The following is a 27,067-nucleotide window of genomic DNA, read 5'->3' as shown; positions in this document are numbered from 1 at the left end:
TTTTACATCTTTTATGTGTTTGAGCAATCCTATAAGCCAATACATATACATTGTATGAGAAGTAGTTAGCATGAGTTTTCTTTTCGGTTCTTTCTCTAACAATAGACCGATGAAGCCAGTTATCATCTCTGCAAAGTGCAAACCAGCTGTTCCTGTGGGATTCTGTCCCATTTCATGACAAAATCTCCAACTGTGTTTTCCTTTTTGATCTCTTTATAATGGCGGTGCCGCTGCTGGAATTTTGCAGAGTTTAATCATTGCACGGAATTACACAAAAGAAACCCAGATAATATATTAACAAATGAAACCGGGTGTTTCTTTTCTTTTCACTTGATTTCTCAATTTTTGAAATGGAAATGGACTAGTATTTGATTATGGTTTCTTCATGCTTCCAAAAATCCAGTCATTCTAAGAATGGAATTCCGAACACGACTCAAATCCCTCCCTTTAAGCGTCCTTCCATTGCCGGTGCAAACGGAAAACGCCGCTTTCCCGGCAATTCTCCTCCCCAATATCACGTGTGGCGGCACCATGTCACCTTCCTCCATATCTTCTTCGTCTTCCTCCTCAAAATCGCCGCCGAAAACACTGCCGCGATGATGACGTGGGATGTTGACGGGAAGCGAACTGGCAGCTACCTTCTTCTTCGACTTTTCCTTGCGTGTCGAAACGCTGGAGTTTACGGAGAATCCTGCTGGATGATCGAAGTAGGCGCCGCCGTCATCGTCTTCTTGGTGACGATGCGTGGCGAAAAAGTCGCTGGTGTTGTCGGAAAATACAACCTCGGGCTCTTGGAATTCTTCTGCAGCCATGGCGAGATCTGATTGATTAGATTTTGTAGTAAAAGTTCTGTCAATGAATGAAGAGATTGAATGTTTTTTTTTGGAGACAAAACAGCGAGGGAAAATGACAGAAAAAAACAAGGGAATTTATAGGAGCGAATCTAAACTTTTCACGTGTTATGTACTAATAAAGTGAAATTAGAAATTTATGTTTGTTCTTAGATAAAATTATAATATTTTAGATAGTTGGAATTTTGTGAATGAAATAAATTAATATGACAATGCCATTTTTAAAATGAGTTTATGTAAAATCTAGTCTGAAATAATCGATCAATTGATCGAATATCAATTGATAAACAAAAAAAAAGCAAATCAACTTTTTTATCTTTCAAAAGGTTGAAAATTATAATTCTTCATTTAAACAAAGACTAAAAATATTTAAAAATAAATATTAGTTTTTAGAAGGGTGAAAAATACTTAGATTTAAATTAGAGGGACTACATTTTAAATAGTTGGATAGTACAACGACTGAAAACATGATTAGACCTTTTATTTCTTTATATTGGATGAGTATTTAGTATTTTCCAGCCTAAAATGCAGTATTATTAATATGATATTGTCCACTTTCATTGACTTGTCTTTGGTTTGTGCTTTTGTTTAAGCAATGAGTGCCAAACGGCTAAACATTTATTCTTGTCAAGTTATGTATTATATTTAATTGAAAATGAGTGGTTTAAGTACTGATTTAGTCCTTGAACTTATATTATTTTTCATTTTGTATTTTATATCTTTTTAATTTTTATCACGGTTTGCCCTCAAAACTAGTGTCGCCCAATAGTTATGTGCTACTTATATCATACAAGTACATGAATGTCTATGATTATACGAAAATGTTGTTGAAATCTTATTTGATAACACATTGATTTAAAATCTAGAAGTTTATGTCGAGGGTGATTTGTTTACTTTTGAATCGAAAGGGAAGTAAGGAGTATTTTAAAACAAAACAAAAAATTGAGGGGTAATGGATCAATATGTTTAATTTTTATATTGATAAGGATCTATGAATAATTAAACCAACAATATTTTGGGCAAAAGAAGCCGAGTTGAATTGGAAGCGGCTTGGCTGAACCGAGCCAACACAATGGTGGAAAGTAGTATAATTTACATTTCATAATATACACGATTGGGTGAAAAAGGCGTAAGCTAAAAGTTAAAAGTCCGTCAGCTCGGCATAACCCACGGCTTATGCGCCGCATAAGAAGAGAGAGAGAGAGAGGTGGGCCCACGCGAGTGAGGTCCACCTAATCTATCCCTCAGGATGATTTGCCAATGGGACAAGCCAATTAAACTAAGACACGTAGTGAGCAACGTTAACTCGTGTGCAAACAAAAGCACGTGGAACCAAAGAGGACTCTGATTATTCCCTGACCCCGTTGAGATGCCACGTAGCCAGCCTTCGTTTTCGTGCAAGTAATTAATTAGCATTAACATGGAAAAGGAAGAAATTACATTATAACAAAATTTGACTCAATTTTTTTTTAATTTTGAGTTCTTCTAACTTGAATTATAATTCGATTTTCAAATTTGATTCGATTTGAGTTTTTCAAGTTGAGTTTTCAATTAGTCTCTGAAATTTTTTCAAAATTTCGAATTTGAACTATATGTTCTTAAACCATAGTTGAATATATGTGTACTTTCAATTCTTCTTTTTGATAACAAATTTTTTATTTTTCAATTTAGTTCTTCAATTTTTTATAATCTATTTTTTTTCTTCGATTCGTCATTTATTTTAAGTTTTTTTATCAAATTTGATCTACATACTCCTAATTATAGTAGAATGTATGTGTACTTTCAATTTCTCTTTTTGATAACAATTTTTTTAAATTTTAGTCCTTCAATTTTTCATAATCTTATTATTCTTTCAATTTGTGATTATTTTTAGTCCTTTTTTTTACCAAATTTGATCAACATGATCATATATTACAATAGCATACATATGTACCTTTAATGTTATTTTTTTCTACTAAGATGTACTCTCATTTTATTTAGTACCTTAACTTTATATTTTACTCATTTGGGTCTTTTGACTACAATTATTTGCAAATTCTTTCTTCTCATCAATTCATGACTCATTTATACTCTCATCAATATTTTATCCTCAAAACAATTTCTTTAAAATATAATATTATAGATATATTTTAATTTTAGATTATATTTGGTATATTAAACAATATATAATATGAAATAATATATATATATATTATATGTTAAATAAAGTTAAAAACTTAGACAATTCGTTGCTATAATACTATAAATAATTTGTAATAAAATTATTATAGAAACTCGAATAACTTGACTTGAATTTTTAAACTCAACTCGAAAAAAATTCAAATTAAGTTCGAGTTGTAAAATACGACTCGTCAACTAAAATAACTTGAAATTTTTTTACTCGACTCAATCGAACGCTCACCCCTAATCCTACAAGGGATAAGATAAAAGACTCCCTAGCATTTTTTATGTTTGTTAGCAAGCAAAACGAGAGGTGTTAAGGGTTCGACTTTAACTATTTGAATTCATATTATCTTAAATATAATAATAGTAATCTTTTCAATCAAGTTAAGATTAATATACCATTTAATACTTAATTTTAAATTGACTAATTACTACTACATTTTGATACATATACATACATACATATATATATATATATATCCCTGCAATAGTTACGCGTAGTCTTTGTATTTAAAAAATAATAATGTGACAATCGTATTATTTTTTATCTTAATATGATCATTCTACTAAAAAAAGAATTTAATGTAGCACTTTGACCAATATTTTCCGTCATTGACCAACAACCCTGTTAACTTTTGCTGACGTGAACACTTTCACAAATATGTTATAAAGGAATACTACTTCTTGCTATTAGTGGAGATGAAAATAATTAGTTTCCTGTTGCATGAACAATTGTTGAAGGGAAAGGAAAAGAATCATGAAGATGATTTTTGTAGAAACTTATGGTTGACTTAGAGCATCATAATGATGAATGACTTACACTAATATTAGTCAATGACAAAAAATATTAGTCAAAGAGTCAAATTACGTTCCTTTTTTAGTTGAAAGGCCACATAAAAAAATAGTACGAGGATCCATTAATTTTTTTTACCTTTTACCTTTTTCTTTCTCAAATTGTATATGAACTTGATATTTTTTCTCAAATAATATTTGTAGTAACAGGTCGTTTAGGTTTTTAGTTAACTCGTCCTAACTCGAAAAACATATATCTTTTACTCGAATTCGACCCAACTCGAAAATTATATATCTTTCACTCGACCTGAAAATATATATTCTCCACCTAACTCCGACCCGACCCGAAAATTATATATCCTCCACCTGACTCAAAAAATATATATTCTTCACCCGACTCGAATTTTTAGATTTGACTTGACCCGACGCAGTATAAAATAAGGATTTAATTAAAAATAATAATATTTTAAAAAAAATCACATTATTATCCTAAGTCGAGTTGGAGTTTTTTCACCCTCCACCCTAACCGGACCCGACTCGACCCAAATGTTAAAAGAAATCAAACTCTATCGAATCAAGTCGGATCAAAACATATCGATTTGGCATCCCTAACTATTATTGGCCCAATAGCAAAGTCTAATCTACTACCATAATATAAGAGGCTTAAAGTTGGGCAGACGTACATTTCTTTTCAAAGAAAATGACCCCTAACTCTTCCTCCCTCATTCATTGTATATTATATATATTTTTCAAAGTATTTATGATATTGAACGAAGAATTCATCTATGAAAATTATGATTAAAATTCTTGGTTTGTGAGAGTTGGTGTCACGGCATTAGACTTCTTGATTATTGGATCAATTTAATATTTTTAAGACTTTGAATTAATTCGAATTATTAGTGCATTAAAGAGATTACTACTATTGGTTATATATATTATATTGATATAATGGATTTGGTTAAGCTACAATTTAATATGTTAATACTTATAAACCATCCAAACCATCAGGTTTTAGTACCTAAACTTTCATTTTTCTTTCTTTCAAATTTAACAATAAATTTTGAACGGAGTATAAAATGAAACAAAACTAAATTTAGATATGATTTTGAAAAAAAATTAAAAGTTTAGACAATAAGATAATCAAAACCGATAGTTTAAGTGCTAAACCTGAAATTTTTCTATGGTCCTTTTTTACTCATTGCTACATTAATAATGACTTGGATCGACATTTAACTAAGTTCTTTTGGTTGTTATCTTTACTTGTCAAAATGCAACAAATTGGAATAAGTTTTAACGTTGGCATTGAACTTTCTACTTATTAATTGCCATTTTCTTAGTAAATTGTATTGTTTAGTGATATATATTCATTTTCTTGATGTTCTTTGTGAGCAATACCCATTTTTAATTCACGTTCCCTCTATACTCAAGTCCATCAAATACGTGCTCCATTTATCTCAAATGCACTAACAATTTGTCCTTGGCCAATTGACTTTTCAGCAAAGGGGATTCTGTTTTATTTTTACTTCGTCAATGAATTAACGTGAGTAACGATCGAATAACTAAAATTGAATGTACCAATAACGTAAATGATTAAAATCACTCTTTATTTAATTAATAATCGAAGTAAAAACTGATAAAAACATTCAGATTCAGGATTAATACCGTGGCGAAGATTTTGATGCCAATAATGCATTTGGAAGTCGTAAAGCTGAGGTGCACATGCATGTTACTTTGTATGACTCGGTTCATCCATCATTAAATCCGGCCATCTACCACCATTACTCACTCACACTGCTTCATTTTCAATGACGCACGGATCTTGAATCTGATCCTGATATATCTGCATTTTGCCCTCCTCTGTCTGTTTTAGTCTCTTACTTTTCGTATGAAAATGATGGCTTATCTATTCTTAGTAGTCTTTCTTTTTTTGTTCTCATGATTTGATTTGACACCGTCTCTCTAGATCCACATACGTCTATTTGATTATCTTATTGATATATCTCTATTTTAGACCATATGATTGGATATTGATAGGCATTCGCAATCATAAAAATAGAGGTAATTGAGTTGTGGTAATGTCAATTGCCAACGAGCTGTCATTGTTATATGTATTTTATCACTGTTCATAGTATTATCATTCATCGCCAACGATTGCGTCGTTTGTTTCTCATTCGAATTGTTAACGTATTAACTGAAATAGTTGATTTATAAATATATAGATGACAACGGAATGGAATGGATCGAATTTGTAGATGAAGCTATAGATTCCCAAAACCGCCTCCAGCGTGAAATTAATGCATGCAACTACTACTTCAACACTGTCACAGCCAAAAGAAATAATTCACTTTGCCATGTGTTTTTGATGATTGAATGCTCTTTCCTTCTCCTTTTCCTCTATAAATTCTCACTGTTACCATTTATTCCTCACCCAATGCCATTTGTTTACATTTCCATTTCCATTTCTTTCTCTTTTCTGATCAACATAATATGGAGAAATGGTATGGGATGGTGTTGGGGTTCGAGTTCGAGTTGTGTGTTCGAGGTTAAGGCGGAACCCAGTTCCTTGTTACTTCATATTGGGGATTCATTGGTGGACAATGGGAACAACAATCAACTCAATACGCACAATTATATATGAATTTATTATGATATTCTAAAATATCATATATTGTTTATATATGAATTTTTAAGTGAAAAGTGTTAAAAATAATCTTCTTAATACGCACTGTATGACTAATCTTTAATAAAAAAGTGGCATTTTAGTCTATAATGTTTTTGGGTGCCATTTTGACAAATTAATGTAAAAGGAGTATTATACCTCATTTTAACACATTTATTTTCTATATAATTTGCAGCTGAACTTTTGGGCTTTGATGATTACATCCCTCCATACTCAACTGCAAGCGGAAGACAGATCTTGGGAGGAGTTAAATACGCATCAGCGGCTTCCGGAATCCGAGAAGAAACCGGACAGCAACTGGTAACGACCGAAACCTATTGTAGATTTGTTTCGCCATTCCATGATGATAATCATTACTCAAACTAACACTACTGTATCTGCAACTTCCACTACAGGGAGCTCGTATCAGCTTTAGTGGCCAAGTAAATTACCAGCAAACGGTTTCACAAGTGGTGGACTTACTTGGAGATGAAGACACAGCAGCAGATTACTTAAGCAAGTGTATTACTTGATCGGATTGGGCAGCAACGATTACCTCAACAACTATTTCATGCCTCTGTATTACTCCACCAGCAGACAATATAGCCCCCAGGAATATGCCGATACTCTTATTAAAGAGTACACCGACCAGCTTCAGGTTCGTAATGCCATAAACGTTTTAAAGTTCAAGGATCAATTTAAAATCCGGGTCGTAGCTTAATGACGTAGGTGCCATTGGATGAATGGCTTTCAGGCTTTGTACGACTATGGAGCGAGGAAGTTCGTGTTGATCGGATTGGGTCAGATCGAATGCAGTCCGAACGAATTGGCTCAAAACAGTGGAGATGGTCGAACATGTGTGGAGAGAATCACTGCTGCCAATCGGATTTTCAATAACAAGCTTAGGGTTCTCGTTAATGAATTCAACAACGCCAATTCTGATGCTAAATTCATCTACATTAATGCTATGGGATTTTCCAAGACATCACCAGCAGCCCCGCAGCTTATGGTAAACATATTATGATGCTTGAAATGTTAGCGAAATACGCGATTCGAGTATAAATACGTGCACCTATTATATGAACACCTTGAATATGACGTGTTAAAGATTAATTGCCTTCTAAAGACTTGATATATGGATTACTGTTTCAGGGTTTAGGGTAAAAAAGCAGGGTGTTGTGGAGTGGGGAGGAACAACGGGCAGATTACATGCTTGCCTTTCCAAACTCCGTGCGAGAATAGGGATGAGTACATGTTTGGGATGCTTTTCATCGCGCGAGGCCTCCAATGTGATCATCGGGAGGCGATCGTATAGTGCTTGGTCTCACACAGATGCGTACCCCATCGATACGCCGTCTTGCGCAGCTATGAAGGTGAAGGTCGATGGGGTTTCCGATGGCTGGTATTATCGATAATTAATTAAACCATCCGTGTATTTTCATATCATTCTTTGTTGTTCTGAACCACGAGAGTCACTGTTCTAAGGTAAGTGGCAATATGTTACAGTGTTTTAAATGATCGAGTCTAAAACTCTATTGTTTCTCTTGGTGTTGTCGAGTAATGATGTAAAGTATTGGTTGTATCATCAGTTAATAGTGTTAAATGCTAAAATGTCAATGGCTTTTGGATTTGCAGTTGCAGTTTCAGATAGAAAGGGAGAATTGTTAAATTTGGATTATGGTATTTAGTATTTACATGAAAAATGATACAATGCCAATGTACCTCTCAGCCCACATACACAATTCAGAAGGAGAGAGAGAACAATTTGGAATTACCACAAACAAATATCAGGTAAAAACAAGAGACAATGGTATGCACAGTTATATATAAGCCGTGGAAGAATAGCTTCAGTCACTCATATGCTGCCGGTGGAACGAGAAGATCCGCTCGGACTAGAATGATCTTTCTTCAGCATTTCCTCCAGATTGTGGAACCACTTAATGGCCTAATCTGAAACATAATGCACCCTTAGAGAACAAATATCAGCTAATGATTAAAGTTTGCACCAGACCACCACAATGGACTGAAATGCTAACAAAGAAAATGCCTTTTAGTAAAGACAGTAGCCTAAAAACACATCATCCCAAACTACAGATTTAAATTCGGAAACTTTGTGCGACATCGGAACTTGATCTACACTCGAATTTCAATCATTAATTCTGAACTTCATTGTGGGATCATAATTAACTAATTTCTGAATAATTGGTTCATTCTTCTTGACAATTCAGTGCTTCTGCTGGCAATATGACAATACAGAGAAAACAAGTGCAAGGGAATGGAAGAATGGAGGTCTCAAGAAAGAGAGTAATACCTTCCAACTCTTTTTATGACTGAAACTGTTGCGAATGGATTCCAATCTATTTATTATCTGTCTAAACGTTGGTCGCTTAGCGGGCTTCTCATTCCAACAATCCTCGATTAACCTGTAAGGAGGAGCATACCGCTAATCATTCGGACAAAGAGAAATAAAATGACTAATATGCTAAAAGTCTAGTCACTCTTTGAGTCCATGGGCATAATACTTGGATGGAGCTCTGAAAGGTGGACGCCCCCTTGATTCATATGCCTTGGGAACTTCATGTCTTGCTTTGTACAAAATGGGGGCAGCCTTCAATCATCTAAAGTGCATACCACATTTAAACAGTTATCAAGCATGTTCCGATGATTAGATGTCAAAGAACAAATAAGAAATAGGGATCGAGCCAGGTATTGACTCGACTTCACCATTCATTGAAAATATGAGCTGATGCCCGAAATTTACCTCCTGTAGGATCAGAGCAAATGAAAACACATCCACTTTAGTATCATAGTCATAGTTTTGAAAACTCCGGAGCGACATATCGACCTGTGACAGATTAAAGAGGAGAGAAGTTATTAAATATACAAAATAAAACCCAAAAAATCCAGATAATTTCTAAGATGACTGGTTACATGGTAAGAAGGGGGATAACTAGAACCAAATAAAAAGAGAACTTACATGATGTTTCCAGACATGTTAGAGGTTTGACTTCTTTAACCGTGAGAAGCTTGCTAACGCCAAAATCCGCGACTTTGAGATTTCCAGAGTCATCCCGCAAAATGTTTCTGTCAATACAATTACACGCACGTAACGGACTAAGAAAATTAAGGAAGACAACTTGTATTTTATACAAAACTAAAGCTATTTCTTCCTCGTATGTGTTGCGGAAGATGGCTATCGGATAGAGCAAAATCACAACTGATAATTTGAGAAAATAAAAATGAAGATAAAAAAGACACAAAATTTACGTGGAAAACTCCTAAATAATATAGGACAAAAACCACGGGCAACGGTAGAAGAATTTCACTATGAAAAAATAGAAATTACAACTTCTCTCCATCTACCAAGGAGAAAACAATGATAATTATCTCTTGGTAAAAAAAGAGAAAACAACTCTCAAGAAATTTCTAAATTCTAGTATTGGGAGATAGTTATAATGATTTGGTATGATTTTGAAGTTAAATGAGCTAGACTATTTATAGTTGAAGCTAAGGACTAGTTGTAAATACCCTAAAAATAAAGTGACTAAATTATGTATTTTATCATCTACCTTTTTCCACAATTGATGCTGCCCTCTTTTTTTTCCCCACATTTTCGGTGATTCACCGAAAGCACATTTAATGCACCTTTCGGTGCAATATTAACTTTCAATAATCTCTCACTTGAAGATTTAATTGGAACATTCGTATCTTCACACCATTCTTTCTACCTTGTACCATCATGTTGCTTACGTTTCTGACAGGTCACAAGAGGATCGACACAAAGTAAATTTATCAGCGTTGATCGCATTCGTCATGAAATCTTCTATGTTGTCTTTGGTATGGATCTTCTGCATATCTACCGTCTCTTCTTTCACATTTTCACGAATGAAATGGTACTGAACTCGTATGTGCTTTGTCCTTGAATGAAATGCTGGATTCCTTGCTAGATGCAAGACACTTTGACTGTCACAAAACAGAGAGACATACTCTTGATTGTGCCCAAGCTCCTCCAATAACATCTTCAACCAAATTGTTTCTTTACTGGTTTGTGTAGCTGCTACATATTCTGCCTTTGTTGTGGATGTAGCCACAACTGACTGCAATTTTGAAACTCAACTTACAGCTCCACCAACAACTTTGAACACATATCATGTAGTAGATTGTTTTTATCCAAATCCCTGCATAGTCAGAATCTACATACCCATTATTAGTAAGTTTGATCCTCCGTAACATAATGCAACATTTGAGGTCCCTTTGATGTATCTCAGGATCCTTTTTATTGTATTCCAATTCTCTTTGCCTGGATTTGCCATGTACCGACTAACCACTCCCACTGCTTGTGCAATTTAGGTCTTGTACATATCATAGCGAACATCAAACTTCCCACTGCTGATGCATACGATACTCGAGACATCTTCATCATCTCTTCTTCACTGCTAGGACTCATATTGGAGGATAATTTGAAGTTAATAGGAAGAGGGGTAGAAATTGGCTTACAATCTTGCATGTGAATTGACAAGATCTCTTCAAGTAATTATTTGTGAAAGCCAAATCTTCTTATTACTTCTGTCTCGGTGAATTGCATCCTCAGAATCTTGTTTACTGATCCCAAGTCCTTCATTTCAAATTCCCTAGCTAGTTGTGCATTCAATTCTTCAATATGATCTTTGTTGGGTCCTGCAACCAACATGTCATCCACATACAACAACAATATAACAAAATCGTTATCACCAAACCTCTTGAAATAAGCACAAGGGTCTGCATTAAGTCTGTTGTATCCAATGCACATAATGAAGGAATCAAATCTCTTATACCAACACATTGGCAACTGCTTTAGACCGTACAGAGATTTGTTCAACCTGCAAACCAAGTTCTTCTTTTCGTCTTCTTCAAAACCTTCAGGCTGGAGCATATAAATCTATTCTTCAAGATTTCCATGAAGAAAAGTTGTTTTAACATCTAGCTGCTCTAGATGTAAGTTCAATGTAGCACACATTGTCAAAACTACTCGAACTGTTATTAGTTGAACCACAGGAGAAAAGATTTCATTGAAATCAATACATTCTTTTTGAGCATATCCTTTGACCACCAGTCTTGCACGATACCTCTTAACTTGATCGTCACCATTTCGCTTGATTTTGAAGACCATTTGTTATCAATTGACTTCCTCCTTGTGGTAGTGGCACAAGATCCCATATATTATTTTTATGAAGGGCTTCAATTTCTTCTTGCATCGCTATTATCCACAGTGAAGCATCTGAGTTATTTATTGCCTCCTGGTATGTTGATGGCTCACCGTCCTTTGTTAAAAGGTAGTATGCAACATTTCCTTCTATAATATAATATGAGTGCCAATTGGGACGTCTCTCACACGATCTGATTGATGAGTTGTTGGAGCTTCAGAACTCTCTGGTTCTTGTTCATCATGTGTTGGTTCTGCTTCAGAAGAATATCCTTGTTCAACCTCATTTTCCACATGTATCTGAGTAGTCTCTGACTTTTCAGTTCTATCATCGTATTCTTTTCTTTGTAGTTTATCTTCTACAAAGGTAGCATCCCTGCTGATGATCACTTTGCGGGCAGTGGGATCTCACAAGCGATACCCCTTTACTCCATCAGCATACCTAAGAATTGCATTTCCTGGATTTGGATCCAGCTTTAAAATTTCTTGGGAGTTGTACATCACGTATACAATACTTCAAAATACATGGAGGTTTGAATAATCAACTAGTTTACCAGTCCACATCTCCATTGGGTCTTCAGCTCTATTGCAGTGATGGAGCTCGATTCACCAAATAACACACGGTATTGACTGCTTTTGCCCAGAATGATTTTCTAGGCCTGCACCCTCAACATTGCTCTTGTTCTTTCTAACAACGTTTTGTTCATCCGCTCTGCCACTCCATTTTGTTGAGGAGTGTTTGCCACTGTGAACTGTCTTTTAATGTCTTCTTTCCTGCAAAAGTCATCAAATTCTTTACTTGATCTTATTCTCCTCCATTATCTGTTCTGAAACTGTAACACCCCCAACCCGTATCCGACCCGGATACGAGTCTGAAGTGTCACATTGACTTTTCAAACCTTGACTCTTAAGAAAAATCCCGGGAAATTTAAAACTTTATTTAAAACAAAATACAGACTTTATCAGAGTGCTCGAACTTAATGACTTATTACATGCCAACACTTTATACATAACCAAATACATACTTTGTCAAATATTTCTGATCTGATCTTTTGGTAAGGAAAACTGACATGTCTTGCTCCGCATCACTCTTTACTCTTCTCGAAACCTACGTGTGAAACAATCATACGCTAAGTCGAAGACTTAGTGAGGCATAACAACTTATAATGCACTTTAAAACATATATCGATACATGCATGTTCTGTTCTATCATGTTATAGCAATTCCATGCATTTTTCATATCGTATAAAATCATATCAGATTAATTGCAGTAAATACATACATGCACATAATTCATCATTAACAGTTTATCATATAATCACATACTTTTTCAATCAAACACTATACACACACAACATCATATGATTTCTATAGCATTTATCATACCACTAACTTATATTTGTTCATATCTCCGGATTAGCCCATGTACGTATGTGAGAACTATCGATATGTGAGTCTATAGAGGTTGTGCACTAATGCTGTCACACAGCGTATAATTGCACCGAAGTGCCGCGTAGAATTGCACCGTAGTGCCATATAATAATGTCCATAAGGACACATAGAATTCCTTAAGAATCATATACATATGCTAGGGATCAAGTATGCGTCTTTCAAGACTTCACACATGTTCCACAGAATATATATATATCCCGAAGGACCGCGTAGAATTGCACCGTAGTGCCATATAATGATGTCCATAAGGACCACATAGAATTCCTTAAGAATCATATACATATGCTAGGGATCATATATGTGTCTCACCAGACTTCACACATGTTCCAAAGAATATATATATATCCCGAAGGACCGCGTAGACCCTCGACTCTTGGCATGCCAACTATACCCCTAGCTCTCATGACACATAACATGGGCGTTATCATTTATTTCATTTCAGATTTCACAAAACTTGTAATTCACTTTCAATATCACGTATCACGTAGCTTTTTTCATATTATCCCATAGTCACGCATTTCATTTACACGTAGATCATTTCCATATAATTCACATGTCACATATGTCAGTTTTCATAATTCTATCATTTCTCACCCAATCACCTTTATTCATGTAAACATACTTATCATATCTGTTCACATAAGATCAATATACTTCATATAATATATCGAAACACCTAGAACACTTTCACGTAGCTTATAGTCATAGGTCTTATCTCATAACATATACTTGTTTTACATATATATTTCATATCATTTCTTATACCATCACATAATTCATTTAACATACATAACATATTATGTAACATTATAATAGAAATACCTATAAGTCATATCACTTAGAGCACACATATACTTATAGTCACATTGCTTATATCTTAATCTTATGCTTTCTCTTAGACATATATATATCACATGTTCAGGGTAATCCACATTTCATCACATAATTATGTATTCATATAACTCATTTCATTTCAGTCTATCTATATATATATATCCTCAAGATTTATCTTAATATAAATCATATAGCACTCTTATAATTCATATTCATATTCATCTAGGGCATACTTATAAACATATCTCACTTCTATTATTCTTTATATATATATATATATATAATCTAATTTGTTTACTTAATTCAATTTCATATAACTCTTATAATCTTCTCATATAGCTTTATAAATTTCTATCATACAACCCCTGTGTTATAGTTTTATTTAAACATATGAATCTTTCCCATCTAGCTTATCTTATATGTTCATCTTATCATTTATGTTCAGATCTCCTAGTTAGTGTACTATTCTCACTTTATCCTATAGATCAATATTATCCAGCTTATTTCACTTATCATATAATAATAATTCTATTTTACTATGATCACATAGTTTATATCTCATATAATCATAACCTTTCTTATGTAATCACTTATACTTTCTCACCTAACACATAAGAACAGATCAATCCATATAATCAAGCATACATACAGCATATTAATTCATGCCTTTAATCATGCATTCATGTGTAACACTTCAGGAAATAGACTCATCGCAAGTCTTATTCCCATCGCACATCATATACTATTAAATATGCACTCACCTGGGCCTCGTTGTTTGAATCAATCCTAATCCTTAGTTTGTTCCGGAACAAGCTTTCATTCTATATCTACATAATAATACATTAATACTTATCAGTATACTGATTGATATATTCGAAACTATCACTCCTTAGTCTCAAAGAAAAGCCATTTCATCTTTTAATGAAGGTATGCATCGATGCACTACACCATGCATCGATGCATAAATCCTATTCGATGTTTGTATTTAATGGGGATGCATCGATGCACTCCTTATGCATCAATGCATAAATCCTATTCGATGTTTTCTATTTAAATTCATGCATCGATGCACTACATGTGCATCGATGCACCTTAACAATTTCTGGTATTTATCATCGATGCATCGATGCACAATGAATGTGCATCGATGCACATTGCCCAGAACTGACATTTTAGCACGTAAATCATCAACTCTTCCCTCAATTCTTCTATTTTAAGCCCCTATTTGACATTAAACTCAACTACTATAACTTGAACCAACTTATATCCATGTAAATCATCTTTAACCTCAAAATCCTATCTTCTTTATGAGATTCAAGAATCATACCAAATTTCCAACATGTTCTAAAACCCATTCTATCACTTCATATCTCTTAATTTAACCCTTGACAAGTCAAATTCAACTTCACAATCTATTACCTCCTTCCATTTCAAAAATTCACTTAAAAACTCATGTTTCTTAATTTCTCATAACTTGTTAATCTTTGATGTTTAAGCCACCTAAAGCTTTCCTTAATCTTTCTTAATATCCCAAGAATCAAAACAAGCTTTAAAACGAAAGAATTAACCAACTAAAAACCCACTTACCTTATACAAGGCTTCACGGTTGAGAGGAGGAAGAAGAAGGCTGAAGAATGCTCTAGAGAATTCTCTTCTTCCTACGTGCTTATTACCCTTTATAAAGGGAAATAAAAAATCTTCCCTGAAAATTACCATAGTACCCTTATATTTCCAAAACTTAATCATTAAATCCAACATCAACTTCTTTAATTAAATCCATGAACTTTTAACTTATTTCGATATCGAGCACCTAGTTTTCAAAATTTGCAATTTAGTCACTGACCCTGATTTGGGATGTTACAAATCTCCCCTCCTTTAAAGAAAATTCGTCCTCGAATTTTCACTACACACATTGATAAGAACATGTTTGTTAATGTTCTCATGTTGTTTCCTTTACTTAATCTTTCTTTCCCTTAGTTCTTCAACTACCTTTTTCCTTTATACCTCCTTATCATGTTACTTATCATATAACCAATAGCATCAGTTCTTATCACTCAAAATCCTAATCAATCAAATTTTTATCAATCTTTAATTACCTTGCAGTATTAACCAACTTTTATTCCATCATCTCTTAATTACTTCTTAAACTTCCTTAATACATATAAATTATTCATTATTCCTCTGACTAAATCTACTTGACCAAGAAACATAACCTTTATCACATCTGATTCTTTAAACTTTTTTCTTTCATTCCTTATTCCATTATTCCTTTATTCATTCAAAATCAAAATCTCCTTATACACAAATCATATATTTTCTTTCATGCTCACATACTCTTGTCTTATCACTTATACTCATCTTTATCTACCAATCTTCATTGCATCCTCATTACTCTGATAACCCATTTCTTATACATAACTTCATTCATTATCATTTCTTATACTTGTATTTTTCTTCCTGAAGGTTCCATGCAAATACTTATCTCAGTTTCTACATCATAGCTATCTGCTCAGAATATACAACTATATTCAAATTCACATCCTAATCAATTAACTCCACTTTATCTTTCCTCCAATCTTAACTTTAGCACCTTTACTTGACAGCTAGATAATAACTTTGTTCAATCTAGGGCACAAGCCTATTATACCAATCATATACATCCTTTCCAATCTAAATTATCTCAACATTCGCTTACTCCACTTATCAATTTCACATCTATTCTCATACATCCTGAAATTTCTTTTGCTCAAACTCAACATTCTGACTTCATGTGTCTTATAATCTGATCATCGATATACACATTCTCAAACTCTTCTTATCAATCCTCAGCTTTACTTAAATACACAAATTCTTACTTCCTTTTCCTTTACTATACACATTACTATGATCCAAATATGCAACTATATCCAGATCCATTGCAGATCTGGTTATCATATCCTGACAATATCTTATAATCTTATAATTCCAGTACATTTTTATCACATACTTTAGTTAGCCAATGCTAACTCTTTCCATCTTAACTGAAAACCCTTATCATAAGCATACTCTTGTTTATGTGCAATACTATCACTTCGTTTCAAACTCATAAGCTCTGACTTTATACATCTTATACACTTGTCACTGATGCACTTATCCTTGAGTTCTTCTATACGTACTCATCACGTCCTTAGATCTTTTTAACATTCTTATGGTGACACCTGTTCACTATATTCTATCTTATCAACATAATAGCAAAACTACTCTATATCGTTTTTTCCCGATTCCAAACGATAAAAACTTTCTATCATTATTCAGATATGATTTCAGCTTTCTGAAATCAACTTTTGATCTTACTAGGCATTTCCTGAGGTGTCCGCTCTTCATCCTGCCTGGCCAGGGCAGGTGAATAGCTATCACAATCAGGAATATCACCTTTCACTTACTTCGAAATTATCACGATCGGATTTCTACTGTATTAAACTATTCTTATTCTATTAGCAAGACAACATATTCCTTACACCATCAGATCAGAAATTTTTCAATCTATGTTGGCATGTACACCTTTTATGACATTTTGGACTTCGGTTTATACCGAGAATCGGCTAAACCATAGCTCTGATACCATTAAATGTAACACCCCCAACCCGTATCCGACCCGGATACGAGTCCGAAGTGTCACATTGATTTTTCAAACCTTGACTCTTAAGAAAAATCCCGGGAAATTTAAACTTTATTTAAAAAAAAATACAGACTTTATCAGAGTGCTCGAACTTAATGACTTATTACATGCCAACACTTTATACATAACCAAAACATACTTTGTCAAATATTCTGATCTGATCTTTGGTAAGGAAAACTGACCTGTCTTGCTCCGCATCACTCTTTACTCTTCTCGAAACCTACGTGTGAAACAATCACATGCTAAGTCGAAGACTTAGTGAGGCATAACAACTTATAATGCACTTTAAAACATATATCGATACATGCATGTTCTGTTCTATCATGTTATAGCAATTCCATGCATTTTTCATATCGTATAAAATCATATCAGATTAATTGCAGTAAATACATACATACACATAATTCATCATTAACAGTTTATCATATAATCACATACTTTTCAATCAAACACTATACACACACAACATCATATCATTTCTATAGCATTTATCATACCACTAACTTATATTTGTTCATATCTCCGGATTAGCCATGTACGTATGTGAGAACTATCGATATGTGAGTCTATAGAGGTTGTGCACTAATGTTGTCACACAGCTCGTATAATTGCACCGAAGTGCCGCGTAGAATTGCACCGTAGTGCCATATAATAATGTCCATAAGGACCACATAGAATTCCTTAAGAATCATATACATATGCTAGGGATCAAGTATGTGTCTTTCAAGACTTCACACATGTTCCACAGAATATATATATCCCGAAGGACCGCGTAGAATTGCACCGTAGTGCCATATAATGATGTCTATAAAGACCACATAGAATTCCTTAAGAATCATATACATATGCTAGGGATATATATGTGTCTCACCAGACTTCACACATGTTCCAAAGAATATATATATATCCCGAAGGACCGCGTAGACCCTCGACTCTTGGCATGCCAACTATACCCTAGCTCTCATGACACATAACATGGGTGTTATCATTTATTTCATTTCAGATATTCACATAAACTTGTAATTCACTTCACATATACGTATCACGTAGCTTCTTTTCATATTATCCCATAGTCAGTTCACTTACACGTAGATCTTTTCCATATAATTCATGTCACATATGTCATGTTCATATAATTTCTATCATTTCTCACCCAATCACCTTTATTCATGTAAACATACTTATCATATCTTGTTCACATAAGATCATATACTTCATATAATATATCGAAACACCTAGAACACTTTCACGTAGCTTATAGTCATAGGTCTTATCTCATAACATATACTTGTTTCACATATATATTTCATATCATTTCTTATACCATCACATAATTCATTAACATACATATATTATGTAACATTATAATAGAAATACCTATAAGTCATATCACTTAGAGCACACATATATACTTATAGTCACATTGCTTATATCTTAATCTTATGCTTTCTCTTAGACATATATATTCAAATGTTCAGGTAATCCACCATTTCATCACATAATTATGTATTCATATAACTCATTTCATTTCATGTCTATATATATATATATATCCTCAAGATTTATCTTAATATAAATCATATAGCACTCTTATAATTCATATTCATATTCATCTAGGGCGACTTATAAACATATCTCACTTCTATTATTTCTTTATATATATATATATATATAGATATATATATATTATATATAATATAATTTGTTTACTTAATTCAATTTCATATAACTTATAATCTTCTCATATATCTTCATAAATTTCTATCATACAACCCTGTGTTATAGTTTTATTTAAACATATGAATCTTTCCCATCTAGCTTATCTTATATGTTCATCTTATCATTTATGTTCAAATCTCCTAGTTAGTGTACTATTCTCACTTCATCCTATAGATCAATATTATCCAGCTTATTTCACTTATCATATAATAATAATTCTATTTTACTATGATCACATAGTTTATATCTCATATAATTCATAACCTTTCTTATGTAATCACTTATACTTTCTCACCTAACACATAAAAGAACAGATCAATCCATATAATCAAGCATACATACATGCATATTCAATTCATGCCTTTAATCATGCATTCATGTGTAACACTTCAGGAAATAGACTCATCGTAAGTCTTATTCCCATCGCACATCATATACTATTAAATATGCACTCACCTGGGCCTCGTTGTTTGAATCAATCCTAATCCTTAGTTTGTTCCGGAACAATCTTTCATTCTATATCTACATAATAATACATTAATACTTATCAGTATACTGATTGATATATATGAAACTATCACTCCTTAGTCTCAAAGAAAAGCCAATTTCATCTTTTAATGAAGGTATGCATCGATGCACTACACCATGCATCGATGCATAAATCCTATTCGATGTTTGTATTTAATGGGGATGCATCGATGCACTCCTTATGCATCGATGCATAAATCCTATTCGATGTTTTCTATTTAAATTCATGCATCGATGCACCTTAACAATTTCTGGTATTTATCATCGATGCATCGGTGCACAATGAATGTGCATCGATGCACATTGCCAGAACTGACATTTTAGCACGTAAATCATCAACTCTTCCCTCAATTCTTCTATTTTAAGCCCCTATTTTGACATTAAACTCAACTACTATAACTTGAACCAACTTATATCCATGTAAATCATCTTTAACCTCAAAATTCTATCTTCTTTATGAGATTCAAGAATCATACCAAATTTCCAACATGTTCTAAAACCCATTCTATCACTTCATATCTCTTAATTTAACCCTTGACAAGTCAAATTCAACTTCACAATCTATTATCTCCTTCCATTTCAAAAATTCACTTAAAAACTCATTTTTCTTAATTTCTCATAACTTGTTAATCTTTGAGGTTTAAGCCACCTAAAGCTTTCTTTAATCTTTCTTAATATCCCAAGAATCAAAACAAGCTTTAAAACGAAAGAATTAACCAACTAAAAACCCACTTACCTTATACAAGGCTTCACGGTTGAGAGGAGGAAGAAGAAGGCTGAAGAATGCTCTAGAGAATTCTCTTCTTCCTACGTGCTTATTACCCTTTATAAAGGGAAATAAAAAATCTTCCCTGAAAAATTACCATAGTACCCTTAATATTTCCAAACTTAATCATTAAATCCAACATCAACTTTCTTCAATTAAATCCATGAACTTTTAACTTATTTCGAAATCGAGCACCTAGTTTTCAAAATTTGCAATTTAGTCACTGACCCTGATTTGGGATGTTACAGAAACACTTGATCTTATTTCCAGAATCAAGTTCCACCCGCACTTTGAAGTTTTTAAAAGTTGAAAACGCATCTGACTTCTTCTTAATAGGGTACACCCAACATCTCATCGAGTAGTCATCAATAAATGAGACAAAGTATTTTGCTCCACCTAGGGATGTAACTGGTGTTTGCCATACGTCAGAATGAACCAATTCTAGAACACTTTTTCCTCTAGAATTTGGTGTGTTGAATTTCAACCGGTGCTGCTTACTTGTTATGCAATGCTCACACAAAGTAAGTGATACATTTGTTAAGCCTGGAAGTAGCATTTGCTCCACAAGGACTTTCATTCCTTGTTCTGACATGTGTCCAAGTTTTTGACGCCATAACATTGTAGAATCTGAACTACATGAGGCAACAGAGTCTTCTGCTTCTAACAAAGTCTCTCCCTTCACCATGTACAAGTTTGCAGCTATCTTTTTGCCTTTCAGCACCACAAGCGCTCCACGGAACACCTTCATGATTCTTTTCCGTGTTTCAATCTTGCTTGCATTATTATCCAACAATCCATAGGATAATAAATTTTTCTCAGGCCTTTCACGTGTCGCACATCTCGAACAACTTTAATTGTTCCATCATACATCTTCAATTTGATAGTTCCCACGCCAACGATCTCTAAGGCATGATCATTGCAACTATACACAGATCCTCCTGAAACATGTTCTTAATGATGGAACCATTCTCTTCTTGAGGTCATGTGATATGTCACTCCCAAATCAATGAGCCATATATCTGCACATTTTTTTCTGCCTTTCACGGTGGTTGACGCTTATTCAATATAGAGCATCTCCATCATCTGAAGTGTTTACGGTATTGCCTTGTGGATTGGAGTTTTTATTTAGACTCCAACAATCCTTCTTTAAGTGACCTTTCTTTCCACAGTTGTAGCACTTTAAATTCTTTTTGCTTCTTGACTTCGATCTACCATGTTTGTGACTGCTATTTTGGCCATGTTCTGTTGATCTCCCTCTCATTGTTGTCAATGCTTCTGCTTGTTGTAGATTTACTTGTCTATCTTCCTTGTTCTTGCGCCGATCTTCTTCTTGTACAACAGCAGCTGGAACGTCATCGAAGACTAAACTGGTGACATTACTGTTTGTCAAGTTGATGATGAGTTGATCATACGAATCAAGTAGACTTTGAAGTAGAAGTTCAGCCCGTTCTTGTTCTCCTATTGTACATCTTAAGGATGTAAGTTGAGAAAATAAAGTGTTCAGTGTGTTTAAGTGTTCCGTCACTGAAGTAGATTCTGGCATACGAAGCATGTACAATTTCCTCTTAAGGAAAATTTTATTGTGCAACGATGTGGCCTCATACAATTTGTTGAGATGATCCCATATCTCCTTAGTTGTCTTCTTCTCCTCGATGCTTGACAATACTTTATCTGCTAATGCTAAATGAAAGTTTGTCATAGCATTCCCGTCCATCTCGATCCATTTGTTGTCATCTGTGAAATCTACTGGCCTTTCACTAATATCTACTAGACAACCGTCTTTTCTCAGGATAACATTCATCTTCAATTTCAACAATGAGAAATTTCTCCCATTGAATTTTTCAATATCAAATTTCGTTGCCATAGATTCTATTACGGATAGCTCCCACTATTTCACTATCGTGAATAGTTATCTGGAACCTTCAAAGAATGAGTAATACCTTCTTACTTTCTTAAGTTGGAGGATCTGCCTTTTGATGACAACCACAAAGACAATAAGCAAATATTACACACTCAAATCTGGCTCGGATACCAATTGTTGCAGAAGACGGCTATCAGATAGAGAAAAATCGCAATTGATAATTTGAGAAAATAAAAATGAAGATAAAAAATACACAAAATGTACGTGGAAAACCCCTAAATAATATAGGGTAAAAACCACGGGTAACGGTAGAAGAATTTCACTATGAGAAAATATGATTTACAACTTCTCTCGATCTACCAAGGAGAAAACAATGATAATTTTCTCTTGATAAAAAAGGAGAAAACAACTCTCAAGAAACTCTCTATATTCTCTAGTATTGGGAGAAAGCTAGAATTATTTGGGATGATTTTGAAGCTAAATGAGCTAGGGTATTTATAGTTGAAGCTTAAGGACTAGTCTTGTAAATATCCTAAAAATAAAGTGACTAAATTAGGTATTTTACCATCCACCTTTTTCCACAATTGTTGCTTCCCTCTTTTTTCCCCACATTTTCGGTGATCTACCGAAAGCACCATTTAATGCACCTTTCGGTGCAATATTAACTTTCAATGGTTTGTACATAAATTTGTTAGGAGAATAAAACCAATGTCTACAAGAAAGCTTACGAAGGCTCGAGATCACGATGAATTATTGGTGGTTTGTTCTCATGCAAATAATTCATTCCCCTGCAAGATAGTGGAAAATATGTTAAAGACCTTTCAAGTTCTACCATTGGAAGCTACCTAACAATTAAAACTTAAATTACCAACTTCATTCATCTAAAGTAAACAAGTGAAGACTCAAGTTTTATGTGTCACCACTAGTTTTCTCTCTACAGTAAGCTATCATAATTTCGGATTTTAGATTTGCCTAAAGATATTCCTGAAAAGATAGAGACCATGTAATAGAGTACCTACTCATTTAAATTTGTTACTCTCAAATCAAAGTTGAAATCAAACTGCCCATTTATGAAAAAGAAAACAACCATCGTTCAATAGGGCTTATTAAAGCAATAGTTTATAAAGTCCAAACTACAATAATCCCGTAACAAACCTTGCAATATCTAGTGCAAGCCGCAGAGCTATTATTGGTTGCAATGCTCATTTTCCTTTCAAATAAGCTCGTAAATCTCCCTGCAAAATAAACAATGAATTGAAGTTTGAAAACCTAACTCTTAAAGAAGCAGATAAGGTTGGAGCTATATTACAAAATCCAGTTATCTAGAATCACTGAAAAATAAGAGGAAACTAAGATCTGGTAAGAAATTTCGTATCAATGAATTATCTGGTGCTCATACACAACAAAAGAACACAAGTTGAAATCAACTCAGCAAGCTATAAAACCGGACATAAGTAAAGGCATGTATAGACCATATATATACTATGACGGTAAATTAGATGCTAGAGTAATACCTTGGGTAGATACTCCGTCACAATCATCATTGGACTACTTTGAGTTATTGCACCAAGAAATTGGACTACATTTGGATGTCGAATTTTCTGAAATAATGCAAGTTCGTCTCTAAATGCACCCCTGAAAGAAGAAAAGAAAAACAAATAACATAAAGAACCCAACACGGTCCATTGGTTCTCTCACCTAATGTCACAACCCACAGAACCCCCAAACAATAAGAGTGAAGAAAAAGGTTCACTTTATGAGCAACTTACACTTTAGTCTCGTCAGCGATAACTTCATCCCCAAGCTTTTTCACAGCTACTTGTGTTCCACGCCATGAGGCTATACAAAAGGTTCCCTGCAATTTAATCACAGACAGGAGCGGGCTAAGAAAAAAATTAAAGATGTAAAAGCACATGCTCGTCAGATTATGAGTTCAATATTTCCTACGAATGCAACTGCAACACCAAGGGACGAAAATACCTAAGGGGTGTTTGGTTCAAGGATTGTGGGATTCCCATGTTTGGGAATCTCATTCCCGATAATGTTTTATTTAGTAGATTTTATGGGGTATATTACCGGGAATGTCATTACCTCCCTTCCCTTAGGTATTGTAATATTACCGGCGTTTTGGACTAAAATGCCCTTAAATTTTTTTTTTCTTCAAAAATATCATTCTTCTGTCATTGAATAATAAAAATTCTACGAAGGTTAAATTATAAATTTATCCTTAAATTATTTTAGATTTACAAAAAAAAAGTCTATAATTAAAATTTTATATGAAGTTCAGGGATTAAATTTTTTTTTTACCATTTTATTAAACCTTTTTTATATTTTTAATTTTGTAAAAAAAATTACATAAATATTATGAATTTAATTTTTTAAAGAAAATATATAAATATTTTACAATTTGTAATATTATACAAATATATAATAAGGACAAATTGGTCAAATATACATTCCAATAATCTTTTATTCCTTTAACCAAACACGATAATCTTACATTCCTGCTAAACCAACCAAACACAAAATACAACATTCCCAGTAATCCTATTCCCTGGTAATCTTTTATTCTCACTGGTAATCTTACATTCCATGAACCAAACGCACCATAAGTGTTTAGTAGGCACTTTGCACATAACTTGTCTATTCACCCCTATGTGTCCCATACCAAATTTCAAACCTGCATTGCATAGATAACAAAACTTTGCTCTAAGAAACCCAAAAAAAGAGGATCTTCTGAGAGCCATCTAGAAATTCCCCATCGAATGCTCAAACTAACCACCACAACTAGAAAGAACAAAAAACTCACAATGCAATAATTGAGCAACTATTTCAAAAATACCGAACATTCTATCAAACTTCGATAGGCATTATGCTAGAGAAACAACTATAATGTAATAGTTTCCTCCTTATCAATGTCATGTGGTACATATTTGTTAGTCGGAAAAACTTCCTCAATTTCTTAAAAACTATTTCTAAAGATCATTATGATTTAAATTGTTAAAATTATGAACAATTACACATTCTAAAAAAAGAGATTACCTTATCCAAAGAAAAAAAAGTAAAAAAAGAAGAAGAGATTACCTTAGTAATGTAGACGCTGTTAGTAAAATCAAGTTCTTTTGGGTCTATTTCGTACTCCGGTATTTCACGAGCGTGTTTTACATGCATTGGAGCCATCTAATAGCAAAATTCAACAATCAATGTCAATAAAAAATCAGCAGAATGGGGAAATTTTTTTCAGATGAATGATGCAAAACTCACCAAAGGATTAGCTCCATGCTTCTCCAAATGCTTAATCACTTGGTGATTCTTATAATATATAGCATCCTCCAATGGCTATTACACCAAAATAAACATGTATTAGAATAAAAAGAAAAAGAAAAGGAGGCGAAGCAGGAGAAGATGGCTCTGGTTTTTTGCTTTTGTTTACAGTGCTTCCCCAGCGATCTTTAGAATCGACGGTGGCGCCATATTGAATGAGCAAAGAAACGACATCGGTCTGTCCTTGGCAGGAGGCGACATGTAGAGCCGTCCGATCATCGATGTCGCAGAAATTAACGTTGATCCCGGAGTCTAAGAGCTGCCGGATGCCGTCCAAGTCACCTTCGTTGGCCAAGTACATCAGCCTAACTCCGTCTTCTATATCGTCTCCTTCCTCTCTTCCATCCGATTCGAAACTGTCTCCCTCCGGCGCCAAAGACGATTGCTTCCGTAACATAAACCTCACCGCCGCTTTGGTTTCCATCGATTATAACAGAAACAGAACTAGGAAATCAATAGAGATTTTACTACTTTGTTTTCTTAGATGAGTAAGATTTTGAATTTTGATTAAAGTCTTGATCAAAATTAAGAGTTTTAGAATGATAATTTTACACGATTTTCTAATGAGGAATTAGATTATAATTTCCATTAAAGGGAAAGGACCTGTAGAGTATTTTTACCATTGTGTGACCAACTAAAAGATTACTTTTGCGGAAAGGGTAAACAACGGGGACCGTTGTCTTGTTCCAATCAATTTGAAAAATCATGAAGCGAACATACATTTGAAAGTCTTAATCAACAAGTGGAGGTAAAAGAGTGTGGGGATGTCATTATATAAACAAAGGAATATCCTACCTTGTTTTAGGTTAGGCATTTCGTTGAAAACCAGAATGGAAATTTGTCGGATAAGATCCCATGACCTGTTTAATGGATAAACAGAAAGACGAGCACGAGGATGATCGAGACATTTTCTACACATTGTTTGGATAAATATTTTAATCCACTTGGCTAATTCACTACCCACCTCTTTAGAGAAATAAACAATTCAATGTGTGTACGATGAATAAATCATCATGTGCTGAAAATCGTTGGCACTGTGAAAATGACGTCATCGATGCAGATTAGATTAAGGATGGTTACCTAGCCCGTTTTAATTGTATGGCCCCATTTTTTAATAAAAGCTTAGCGGCCCACCTAACAAACTAATCAACTATTCACAAGTAAAGTATGCTAAACCGTTAATAAAGAAAGGGTTAAGACACAAACAGTCCCCCGACTATAGGCTAATACTTTATTAAGTCCCTCGATTATTAAAAGTTATAAAATAATCCTTCAACT

The 27,067-nt window shown here is 33.8% G+C and overlaps 1 protein-coding gene and 2 pseudogenes across 1 annotated transcript; 1 reads left to right on the top strand and 2 right to left on the bottom strand.

Moving 5' to 3' along the window:
• On the bottom strand, positions 1 to 878 carry LOC120170843. The gene has a single exon (XM_039178695.1). The coding sequence runs from the start codon at positions 810 to 812 to the stop codon at positions 384 to 386; it is 429 nt and encodes a 142-aa protein (XP_039034626.1). The 5' UTR covers positions 813 to 878; the 3' UTR covers positions 1 to 383.
• Positions 879 to 6,301: 5,423 nt separating this feature from the next.
• LOC120170824 lies at positions 6,302 to 8,116 on the top strand (annotated as a pseudogene).
• Positions 8,117 to 9,320: 1,204 nt separating this feature from the next.
• On the bottom strand, positions 9,321 to 26,272 carry LOC120170823 (annotated as a pseudogene).
• Between the last annotated feature and the right edge of the window lie 795 nt (positions 26,273 to 27,067).

The sequence above is a fragment of the Hibiscus syriacus genome, unplaced genomic scaffold, assembly GCF_006381635.1.
Source record: "Hibiscus syriacus cultivar Baekdansim isolate YM2019G1 unplaced genomic scaffold, ASM638163v2 tig00111794_pilon, whole genome shotgun sequence".
Lineage (NCBI taxonomy): Eukaryota > Viridiplantae > Streptophyta > Magnoliopsida > Malvales > Malvaceae > Hibiscus > Hibiscus syriacus.
Note: the sequence above shows the minus strand (reverse complement) of the source record. Positions and strands in the feature narration are given on the sequence as shown.